The sequence below is a fragment of the Thermobia domestica genome, chromosome 4 (genome assembly GCF_964235325.1).
Source record: "Thermobia domestica chromosome 4, izTheDome1.hap1.1, whole genome shotgun sequence".
Taxonomy (NCBI): domain Eukaryota; kingdom Metazoa; phylum Arthropoda; class Insecta; order Zygentoma; family Lepismatidae; genus Thermobia; species Thermobia domestica.
The window spans coordinates 248,126,492-248,139,539 of NC_137457.1; the positions used below are offsets into that span (position 1 = coordinate 248,126,492).

The 13,048-nt window shown below is 36.6% G+C and overlaps 1 protein-coding gene across 8 annotated transcripts in view; it reads right to left on the reverse strand.

Moving 5' to 3' along the window:
- LOC145683963 (venom allergen 5-like) overlaps positions 1–13,048 on the reverse strand; it is a 105,977-nt gene that overhangs the window by 14,311 nt on the left and 78,618 nt on the right. For 4 of the 8 annotated variants that reach the window (XM_081755685.1, XM_081755688.1, XM_081755681.1 and 1 more), the window contains one exon: positions 2,132–2,194. The exons of the other annotated variants lie outside the window; for them this stretch is intronic. In XM_081755685.1, coding sequence (XP_081611811.1) covers positions 2,132–2,194 — 63 coding nt within the window. The remainder of the gene's footprint in view (positions 1–2,131; positions 2,195–13,048) is intronic. 8 annotated transcript variants of the gene reach the window in all.

The following is a 13,048-nucleotide window of genomic DNA, read 5'->3' on the forward strand; positions in this document are numbered from 1 at the left end:
TATAAGATGGAAAGAAATTTGTGTCGAACTAGTTTAAATAAAATTTTGTTTATTTAAACAAAATTTTGTTTATAATGTTGTAATTTGCACAGATAGAATGAACACGCTAGAGCTCAAACGGATCATAGAATCAGTCGGATGATATGGACCAGAATTGAGTCCATATGTAATGATACGTATGATGTACACTGTAATGATAAGTATGTTTCATATTTATATTCGTCCCTCCCTCTCCTTCTTTCTTGATGTTTCCCTATCCCGTCGTTGCATCTTTCCCTTCTCCCCCTCTCTCTCACACACACGCACTTCATGTGCGTGTGCATGTTCCAAAGTTGAAACGGAGCAAGAGACCGATTCGAGTTTTTCGTGCTCTGGGGATAGCATCTCCAGTCCTGGTCATCTCTGAAAGAAATACTGTTTAAACGCATGGGAATAAGCAAAATACCTTCTTTATCATCTGGGTTATCGAGTCTCAGTCGAATTACCGGGTCACTATGGGTTTGAATCCTCGACCCAATTGCGGTCCATAAGCTAACCAACATCATCCGACTGATACTATAACCTGTTTGAGCTCTAGCATGTTCATTCTATCTGTGCAAATTACAACATTATATTCGCAAGAGATGAAAGTGATGCTGGATGCTCGGAACAGATAAATCTTTGGAAAAACTAGAAAATGGAAACCTCTTTGGTTATTTGGAAACAAAATTTTATTTAAACTAGTTCGACACAAATTTCTTTCCATCTTATAATTCAATGTGATTTATTCACGTTGAAATTTCTAACATGCAAAGTCTGCTATATCTATAAGGAACATCCAATTTTCCATTTGAACATTTGTAACTTTTCATTATGATAAGGTTTAGACTTTTAATATAGGATATTTCTGATAAAAATTTAGCAGTAAAATAGCACTCATTCAATTTTATCTTTCCTTCTTTCTTTCTTTCCTTTTCTTTTCGTTTCTTTCTTCTTTTTTTTTTTGGTTCACTTTGCATTAGTATTGTGGAATGGAAGATATGATCTACGCTACCTACTGGGTTTATTAGAATGTAGTTTGCATCAGTACGTCCAATGAACACTACCGAATTTACAACCGAACCACGCGGAAAGAAAGCATGTGTTAAACTGTTGACATTATCTTAGATGTATCTGTGAGATCTACAGTTCTACTGGAAATTGAAATGTTTCAAGCATCCTCTATATATTTGAATAGTTCCGAAAAAATATATAAAAACAAACGTTATTTCTATATTACTGTTGGATTTCTGGTAACGGAACTTTATAATGTTAGGCTCTTTTCTTACTAAGTTTAAAATTCCACATTTTCATCTGTTCTTCCCTTTTCTCTCTCTCAGCCTCAGTTTTGGACCTCTGTGTAATAGACATCCATTTATTTCAATTTTTCATTGTGTGTGTTTCAGTTTCTCCTTAAATTAAATTATGAATCTGGTTTCGTTTCGGTTTTGTTATTTCATTTTATCGATACTAATTCATGTGTAGTTTGAAATTACAATTGCGTTCATGTTGTTAGCTAATTTTAGTATGGGAGAGAAGAAAGGAGGAGAGATATTTGGGTCTCTTTACCAGACACGATTATGGGATAAGAAGGTGTATATTGGGTGGCCAAGCTGCACGGCATCAGATGTCCCAATTTTTTGATGCGGAGTGTACATTCTATCAAGTTAGTTTATTCTGAACGATTTTGAAGATATAACACACTTGTTACAAAATAGCATTAAGATTGTTTTGGTAAGCTAAAAAGAAAATAAAATTTAGCGCTAACAGCGTAAATAAAACATTTGTTTACAAAGTCTGTACCTGTATCTTCTTTATTACAGAATTACGAGGGCTATTAAAACGTAAGCATCCTTGGAAAGTAAATAACAATAGGGCATAATATTGTTGGAAAGTATGTAACAATAGGGCATAGTTGATAACCACTACTTCTGAATGAGATAGGTAATTTTCAATATTGCAGTAAATATGTTTATACACAGATAAGTTGCAAACACTGTACATAGAAGTTGTACGTGTCATATGCTACGCTTTTCTGCCTACTTAACTTAATAATTAATTTGAGTAATTACGTTAACAAACCAAATCTGCAACGAATTCCACTGGTTTTTACCTGAAAATGATTTCTTCCGAGTGTCATGAAATTCGTTGCTCTCATTCATCGCGTCTTCTTTGGCTTTAAAAGAAAACATTGAAATGAATTAACTTGTTTGTATATAAAACAAAGTTGCAGACATCAAGAAATATACTCTTAATGAGTTTTATTACCCAATGTAATAAATTCCAGCAAACACATGGTTATTACTAGTGCTGAATAACATTTTTCTTTATTGATTTTTAAGCGAATTTTTATTAAAATTATTTTATAAAAAATTACAGCTCCAAATAAATAGAGAAACAAAAACATGCATACGAAACTAATTTACAAGCTTTTACTGCAGATACCATTCTAAAATTTCAAAATTTCAAAATTTTATAGCCGATAAATCGGGAAAGAAAAGCTTGCACTTGGTAATATACCACATGTTTCTAACGCAGGTCAAAGTGTACCGGAATCCTAAATTTCATGTAGATCGAGTGAATTTTAGTGACGATTCTTTGTTTATGAAGAACAAAAATAACAGAACAGCCGATCCAGGAAAACTGGGAATTTCACGAAAATTGTAGATATAAACTCTGAAAAATAATGCTATCTACACTGGAATTGATCATCCTTATATTGTGTAAAAACAACTTATTTGTGCATTTATTGTACCTCTTTGTTATATATTTGTATCACTAAATGAAACTGTTTGCGGATTGTGAAAGTTTCGTTTAAACATGGTGAATTTGAATAACTTGTATCAATTTAGTGAACGAAGTAAAGTAACATATTTTTAGGAGGAACGAAAGAAGCACATTTGTAGTTTTCAAGAAAGCAATAAGTATTGTCAAGGCAGGTACTATTTTAAACTTATGCAGGTTTCGATGAGTAACAACACGATATAACCTCCGTTACAAAAATATTAATAAATTCATATAAAATGGAACCTAGGTTTTTTATTTGCACCAAACCTGCGGAGAGTAATAATGAAGATATAACTAGTGTCTCATCTACAATAACTGAATTCTAAGTATTTCCATTTTAAATTTTGTAACGGAGGTTACATGTCTTGTATTGACATGATGTAACCTCCGTTACACAAAAGAATGATGTAAATTCATGTACAATGAAACAAATTTTTTAGTTACATAAAACCTTCAGAACGTAATAATAAAGCTACGCAAATTAATTCTGCACAATAATTTTATGAACATGCTGTCAATTTGTCTAAAACTTAATGTGCTTTTTGTATCTCAAGCTGATGTTGAAGAAACGGTTCGCCTCCTCCTGAACAAACGTTAGATGTTAGCTACTGATATCATTGGAATACGAAACTCCCATCACTTCGAAAAAATATGTGAAAATATTTGAGTTGGGCTTACCACAACGTCCAACTTAAAATACAAATTTCTTCGAGGTCAACGCAGCAATCAGATATACAAACATTATCTCAAAAGAGTTTAAAGTATAGTGAAGGTTACACGATGACGATGATGATTGTCTAGCATATTGCCTAGGACATTGTCTAGCCTACAAACGAGTTATTCTGACGTTCCTAGCCCATCAGGTGAAAAACCTCTATCGAAATTCGAATTCTGAGAACATATTATTAAGCCAGGAACTTATGTTCTGATTGATTTCAACTGGCGCTACAAGTAAAGTTGCCTATAAGTATGCAGACATCTGTCAGACTGGATATGAAGTTGAAAAGTTAGGGTGGTATTTCTAAAATTGGGTGGCAGTAACGGTACATTGTTTCAATATGATGTAACCTCCATTACAAACCATGTGTATCCTCTGTTACACAACAAACATATCAGAAATAAATTAAATGTTACTTTTTCTCCTCATAACTTTTCTTTCAGTTCATACTTTTATCTTTTAATAAACAGAAAAATCAGACAGCAATAGCTTCGGAGATACAATTAACCAGAGTTCTGATTGGAAAACTACGAAGCTCCCAAAAAATGTAACCTCCGCTACGCAACAAATAACGATTTTTCTCCACAACGATATGATATTTCCACATGTATCTTTATAGTATAAATGATGGTATGGGTATGTATTGTTTGATCTATAACAACACGAACAGCACACGTTTTATTAGCATAATATATCATTTTGCAATAGTAAAAGTGTAACCTTCCTTACAAATGGACTGGCTGAGAAAAACTTCAAGAAAATGAAACTTACTTGTTTAATAAGATGTAGAACACCAAGTTAATCGTCCAAAACAGTTCTGGTTTGTTGTACAATAGAAAATGGAATGACATTTTTTAATTTTACGTCCCACGCCTAGGCTAAAGAAGACGGTGATGATGAAAAATGAATGAAGTGGTAGAATTTAGAAAATGCGAGGAAACGGTAGAACCCCGAGAAATCCATGCATACGGTGTTTGTCCACCACAAAGTTCACTTGGCGCAAGCTGGGATCGAAGGAAGGATCCTCTCCATCAAAGGTGAACGCTCTATCACTGAACCACCGCGACCCCTCGTTGTAGAATAGAGACATATAAGTCATGAATGATTTCCAGACGCGTATTTTACATCGTTTCCCTCAGCGGCGATGGACGACATTGTTCTGCAGTTTGAATTTCATAAACTATCACAAATATTTATTCATTAATATTGAGATCTGGGGCTCAAGGGGACCAAAAGCGGTCTCGTTCTTTATGCCCACGTTATTGAAACCATGTCCAAAGAGCTTCAACAGTGAAAATTGGCACATTGTTATCTTCGAAAACTGCATCATTGCCCGGAAACATCTAAACGAGAGATTCCAAAATGTCCACACGAGTGATGGCAATAATGTCCTTTGAGCATACTCATAGAAGACATAGATTACCAGGAAATCACAATGCTGATGCTATGTTGCACAATAGTTCGTAGCACAAGATTCTTTAGTCGTATATGAAACACAGTCTGTTGTTGAAAATAAAGTGAAAGAGGACCGATCGACAACGTTATACGTCTCAAATCAGCTGGCCACTTTGCATGTTTTGGCATATTTTTCGCAAAAGAATTGTGGGTAATCAGCATTTTGGAAATTATAGACTTTGGTTGTTTAGGTTATGCAACTTACGTTTGACTTTGATTATCGCAATAGGTTGTTTCATGTGGTGATTAAGTTCAGCGGTTATATTCGCTACATTCTCTTCAAGGCCCTTGGTGACAATCTTCTTCAATGTTTGGTGATGCCTGTCCTTGATGCTTCTTCTTCGGGCAAGTTATTATTTGCAAAGGCTTTTCCGAATGAATTCTGTAGGGCATCATCATCTGGGAACACTGTTACTAGTGACATAAATAACTGTTACTAGCGACCCAACTTAAACACCATTTAGTCCCTAGAAATGTTGGTGTGGTCTTAGACGCCATACCAAAAATTCGATCTCTGAAATTCAGACGGGTCTTCCAGTTTACATCATCACAATTTGACTATTTCAACACATCTGTTCGCTCTACCTTCTGACTGTGAGAAACAATAGATAGGCACCTAACATAACATCAATAACGGCCAGAAACTTCACAGTTCGTCCACGTCTTCAATTACCAACTTTCCCCTTTTTAGGAATTGTAATTTCTTTTGTTAGAAAGTTAACAGTTCTCAGTAAACTAGCCTAAGTTTTCCAGATGGTTTTCATTGTGCACTATTCATTTTTCAATCACTGAAAGATAGACTACCTATTATAACAGTTGAGCATTATATAGGCTTAGGATGGTCGTAACAAAGATCCAATCATCAACACATTGAAACACGATTTCGAAAGCTTCCGGATGTATTTTTGTAACGTGATTCATAGTAGTTCAGTCAAATTCAAGAGATGAATGTTGAAGCTTAGTTAAAAAGAAATTAAGTTAATAACCAGAGTAATACGTGACTTTTTTTTAGTAAAACGAGTTAATTAATGTGAAAAATCTTTAATGTTAATTCGCAGTAAAATCTATGAATTATTAAATCCTATTAATTAGGAGCGCAAGAAAAACAAATAAAAATGAGTTTTAGTTCAAATTATGAAATTGTATTCACTTCCTAAATATAAGAATCCAATATTGAAACCGAAAGCATTAGTCGATACATAATTGTATAACTTTATGTGTGATCTGACTGAAACATTTGGAGGATCTGAGACCACATTTTTTACTAAATAATATAAATGTGTGTATTTTCTCTAATGTTCCAGAGGAAACACTTGGATAAGCCACTGTATAAATATACATAAAGAAATGTTTTTTTTTTTTTTTTTTTTTTTTGTAAATTAAAATGAAATTACTTTTTGCTTTTAGAACGCAGCGCTAATACTGCAGTTCCTTACGTTTTTTTATTATCTTATTGGAAGAACAAGTAAACAAATTAACTTCCTTATTAGGTATATTTCACTTTCTCTTCTGAATGAATATATGAATAAATAAATGTTTATTTCCAGAAAAACCTAATCGTGAAGAGTACAAAATTCCCACATCGCGACGTTCATAAATACACTTGGACATCACCAGACGGAAAAACACATAGTCAAATTGATCACGTTTTAGTTGATAGAAGAAGACAATCTAGCATAATTGACGTCCGGTCGTTTAGAGGGGCTGATTGTGACACTGATCACTACCTGGTAGCAGCGATAATACGGGAGAGATTATCGTTGAATAAAGGTAATACTCAATGTCCGAAAACGGAGAGATTTAATTTAAAGAAATTAGAAGAGAGCCAGGTAAGAGAGGAATACCAGATTGAAGTTTCGAATAGATTCTCGGTTTTAGAAGATTCGGAGTGCACTAGTGTTGAGGATACTTGGATTGAAATTAGAGATAGCATTAAAAGTTCAGCAATAGAAAAATTGGGACACGCGGAAATACGTAGGAACAAACCATGGTTCGACCAAGAATGCATTAAACTAGCAGAGAAGAGAAAACAGGCAAAATTACGCTGGCTACAAAATCCAAATGAAATAACTACACAAAATTTCGCAGATATCAGGCGGGAAACTTCCAAAACTTTTAGAACAAAGAAACGGGATTTTTTTGAAAGCTAAAATTAAGGAACTTGAAGATAATAGTAAAAATAAAAATATTCGGGACATGTATAAGGGGATCAGCGAATTTAAGAAAGGCTATCAACCTCGTGCTTATATTTTAAAGAAATCTGACGGAACAGTTCTCACTGATACGGATAGCCTCTTAAATAGATGGAAAGATTTCTTTGAAGATTTGCTGAACAAGCAGCCAAAAACTAATGTGCGTGGAGAAAAGGAGATACACACCGCAGAACCGTATATTCCAGAACCCAATCGAATAGAAGTGGAAGCCGCTATAAAGAAATTAAAGAAACACAAATCTCCGGGTGTAGACGAAATTCCGGCTGAGTTAATTTTAGCTGGAGGCGAAAAATTGTGGAACAAGATACACAAACTCATTCTCCTTATCTGGAACAAGGAAGAATTGCCACAAGAGTGGAAAGAGTCAATCATTGTTCCAATTCACAAGAAAGGCGACAAAACTGACTGTAATAATTATCGAGGCATTTCTCTTCTGTCAACATCCTATAAAATCCTTTCAAATATTTTGTTAGCAAGATTGACCCCATACGCAGATGAAATTATTGGAGATTATCAGTGCGGATTTAGACGGAATCGATCAACTATCGACCAAATATTTACCATTCGCCAAATACTCGAAAATAAGTGGGAATACAATACCCCGGTACATCAACTATTTATTGATTTTAGAAAGGCTTACGACTCGGTTAGGAGAGAAACATTATACAACGTTCTTACAGAACTTGGAATACCGAGAAAGCTAATTAGATTAATTAAGTTATGTTTAAGTGAATCCCAAAGTAAAGTCCGGGTAGGAAAATTTTTGTCCACGAGCTTCCACGTCGAAAATGGCCTGAAACAAGGAGATGCGTTGTCGCCATTATTATTTAACTTTGTGCTGGAATACGCCATAAGGAAAATCAAAGATAGCAAGCAGGGCCTAGAGTTGAATGGCATTCACCAGGTTATGGCATATGCTGCTGATGTAAATTTAATAGGGGATGATAGGAGAACAGTAGAAATAAATGCAGAGATCTTATTAAACGCTTGCAGGGACATGGGTTTAGAAGTAAATGCAGAGAAAACTAAATACATGGAAGTGTGTCGGGACCGTAATACGGCAATTTGTGGAGGCGTTAAAATATTAAATAATACTTTTGATAAAGTGGATACTTTCAAGTATTTAGGATCAATATTAACAGACGAAAATCATATTCACGAAGAAATTAAATGTCGACTAAAAGTAGGGAATTCGTGTTACTATTCGGTTCAAAATCTCTTGTCGTCGCGAATTCTGTCGAGGAATTTGAAGCTTAAAATATATAAAACGATAATCATGCCTGTTGTTCTGTATGGTTGCGAAACATGGTCGCTTACTCTGAGGGAAGAACATAGACTGAAAGTATTTGAGAACAGGATCCTGAGAAGAATATTCGGACCCAAGAGGAACGAGAATGGGGAATGGCGGAAGCTTCATAACGAGGAACTACATAGTTTATACGGTTTACCCAACATTGTTAGGGTTGTCAAGTCTAGGAGGCTTAGGTGGGCAGGTCATGTAGCTAGAATGGAAGAAAGTAGAAACGCTTTCAAAGTCTTGACTGGTAGACCCATAGGAAAACGACCATTAGGAAGACCTAGGCGCAGATGGGAGGATAATATTAAGATGGATCTCACAGAGATAGGAATACAAAGTAGAAACTGGATGGAATTAGCTAAGGATAGAAGTCAGTGGAGAGCTTTTGTGAACGCGGCACTGAACTTCCGGGTTCCATAGGCCATAGAGTTAGTTAGTTAGTTAGTTAATTTCCAGAAAATGGTCAGTATTTTCTTTCATGAGTTACTTGAACTCGAATTTGGGTAGTCAAAATTTTACAGTAAAGGTTTTATAAGGAGTGTATCGAAAAGTAGTTAGCAACATTGCATATGTCAGGAAAGTCAGAAGAAAAGATAAAAAGTGAAGCAAACCCACATTTTTATTAACAGAGAACCTCTATGTATCTACATGACAAAGAAAATACAACTTACATGTCCCGTCGTACTTATGAACGTAGTTTCTGTTTAATTCCAGCCATTAACCGTTGCACAGTCTCGACGGTGCATTTCCTCGATGCTGCAGCCCAGTTTCTCTTGAAGTCCGCCATGTTGCGCACTGGTTTATCATTCTTTCGGAAGTTGCGTTTGACAATTGCCCAATATCTTTCGATTGGACGGAGTTGTGGGCAGTTTGGTGGATTTATGTGTTTCCCTACAAACTCGATGTTCTGTTCATTGAGCCACCTTAATGTCGTCTTAGCATAGTGTGCTGTTGCTAAGTCAGGCCAAAACAAGGAAGGATTGCATGCCTTTTAAACAATGACAGCAGTCTTTTTTGTAGACATTCCTTTCGGTACACTTCTGCGTTTATGGTGGATTCTGCATAAAAAATACCGGAGCGCAAACCACAGGAGCAGATTGCCTGCCATACTAGTGCTTTTTTCCCAAAATTTTCCACGTCAACGTACCTCTGTGCAGCACATACATCCCCAGCATTGCGTGCAGTATAATATTGGGGTCCCAAAAGTGTTTTTGAGTCCTCTTTTACGTACGTTTCATCGTCCATCAACACACATCGCTCTGGTGACTTTACGATGTTGTCATACAGCTTGCGGGCTCTTGTTTGTGCCGTTTGTCTCTGCTTTGGTGTTTGTTTTGCACGTTTTTGCTTCTTATATGTCTTCAAATTATGTCTGGCCTTGATACGCTGAATCATTCCTATGGACGTTCTCGCTTTGGTAGCCAAATCCCGCACAGACATTGATGGATTTTGGTGTATCAACTGCACAACTTCAAGGTCGAATCCAGGGTTTCTGGGACCCTTTTTTCGCCCGGATATCGGCATATTTTCAAAGCTGTAATGTTCACCGAATTTCTCAATGACCGATTTCACAGTTGTATGATGAACCCCACACTTTTTTCCTATCTGTATGTTATGCCTTTGACGGTGCACCAATTGTGCAGGATTTCCCACTTCACTACCCGTTTCACACGCGACATTTCCCATTCAACTCGGAACAGAGCAACAAGCACGCAGCTATCCGTTTACAAGACTTCAACTGACCAGGTGCTTCCAGGTTTTGCCGTTTATGCAACCTCGCAAGTGCACACCGACACCCCTAATGTTGCTAAATACTTTTCGATACACTCCTTATTATTACTATTTATTCATAAATGTTTCAGCATGTAAATCTAGAAAAGTAGTAAACCTATGAGAAAATTTCGTCTTACATGTTTTAAACTGACGAAATATAATTTTGTGAGATCAAAGGTGGATTCTGAGGAAAGAACGCATTGAAGTTTTTGAAACATTTTTGAAGAAATGAAGAATCGTTAGATTTTCACTTCATGAAACTTTTCTAGACAATAATTATTACCGATAAATTTTCCGACCAAACAACGATGTAGGAATAAGTGGAGTATGTTTTTATGAATCGGAAAATATTCATCACTTTTAATAAACTTAAATTTTAAATAATAGAATGGGATATTTGTACTCTACGAACTCGACGTATGTTCTCTGCACATTACACACACACACACACACACACACATAAAGAGAGAGAGAGAGAGAAAGAGAGAGAGAGAGAGAGAGAGAGAGAGAGAGTTGAATTGAGTTGACTTTGAGTTTAACGTCCGTTTCAGCAGAGAGGCTATATGAGACGGGACCAACTCATTAACAAGGAATCCGAACTACAAGAGCTCCCGAAGGGAATCGAAGCCAGGTCTGCCATGCCAAAGGCGAGTATGCTAAGCGCTTAGCAACGAAGCAGCTCGCAGAGAGAGAGAGAGAGAGAGAGAGAGAGAGAGAGAGAGACACTATCTAAATTTTTACTTCCCAACTTGAAATATTAGAAAATTTTCTGGTTCCCGAAGGCTAATTGGAAAATTATAATTTGTTGCTGAATAACTTTTCTCAACAGAAATTAAATTTTGTAGCTCAATGATCAGTTAAATATAATAGAAAATTTTCCACCTAACATCACAATACATAATATCCAAAATTGTTTGGCTTATGAAAAGTTTATTTCACTTGTTTCTACATCGTAATGAAAATTTTCCGATCTATGAGAATTCCTTTCACTTGTTTCTACAGAGCAATAAAACTTTCCAATTCACAAAAATTGTTTTACTTTATGTTTCAAAATGTTGAAAATTTTCGACCCATAAAAAGTTTTTCAATTTTTCCATAGAAGACAGAAAATATTTCGATTCATGAAAAATTGTTTCAATTTTTCCTACATAGTACAGAAAATTGTCTGAGCCATGAAAAATTTCAGATTCTTTAAACGATCTTTCGCTTTTTAATATTTCTATGCAATATTGAATTCAATCAATTGTATGATTACTGAGGAATTGTTACTTGATTAGTGGAATTTATTTGAACGGAAAATCTTCCGGAAAAATATAGAAGAAAATTTTCCGAAATGGAAAATTTTTCGCGGAAAATTTTCCACCTCGCATCCCTACATATAGGAGATAATATTTGCTAATTTAATAACCAAGATATTTTTATTTCAGTGACTTTTTATAATCATGTTTAGTTGACCTGTTTGTAATAGCATTCTTGTCCACGGTTGTGCAGTATGTATTGTAAGCGTGCTTTCTGTCCTAAAACAAATCGCTCGTACATCGTATGGGTGTACGTTATCGGGGTTCTCTCGTATTTTCTTCATTCCATCATTTCATTCATTACCGTTTTTTTTAGCCGAGATGGCATAATCGTGAGACGGAAAACTGAAAAATATACAAACCAACGGATAATAAGTCTTTCCCACGTTCATTCTAGTATTTCTTTCACGCATACGGGGTTTGTCCGGGAAGTAATAGGACTGATTTTTTTCCGCCATGACTGTACTTCGTAGCGTGCGCGCATCGACTGGATCCGGTGGAGGCGTTCCTAGCTAACGAACGAGCGAGTGGTCAGTTGTCTCCGAGCACACGGAGTCAGGAGAGACTTTTTCGCGTGACGTGTTTCTGAGAGTGGTGCAAGCCGAAAATGCAGCGTTCGTTAGAGCAGAGGTACGCGATTAAATTCTGTGTTAAACTCGGTAAATCTGCAACAGAGACGTTTGATATGATCAAGCAGACTTACCCAAATGATGCTTTAGCAAGAAGTGGTGTGTTTCGTTGGCACAATGCCTTTTCAGAGGGCCGGGAAGGGGTTCGCCGATGAAGACCGTGCTGGAAGACCTTCAACTTCGACAAACACGACTCGTGTGCGCGAAGTTTTGAACTCAGACCGTCGACTAACTATTCGTTTAATTGCCCAGATGTTAAATTTACCAAAAACTGTGATTCAAGAAATTGTGACGGAGCATTTGGACATGCGCAAGTTGTGCGCGAAGATTGTCCCAAAAGTGCTCACTGACGACCAGAAATTGCGGCGAGTGGACTTGTGCCAAGAAAATTTGAACATGTGTGAAAGTGACCCCCAATTTTTGAATAACGTAATCACAGGTGACGAATCAGGGATCTTTGAGTATGATCCCGAGACAAAGAGGCAATCTTCCAGGTTGCACACGCCGGCGTCTCCTCGTCCAAAAAAGGGAAGAATGAGCAAATCCAAAGTGAAAACGATGCTCATTGTCTTTTTTGGCATCAAAGGCATCGACAATCACGAATTTGTTCCTCATGGACAAACCGTCAACGCCAAGTTTTACGTGGAAGTGCTCAGGAGACTCAAACGAAGGGTTAATCGGCTCCGACCAGACATCAGAGCCGACTGGAAGCTGCACCACGACAACGCCCCGGCTCACACCGCCTTTCTTGTGAACAGCTACCTGACCAAGGCCGGCATCCCAACGCTTCCGCAGCCGCCCTACAGCCCAGATGTGGCCCCAGACTTCTTTTTGTTTCCTCGCCTGAAACGCCCGATGAA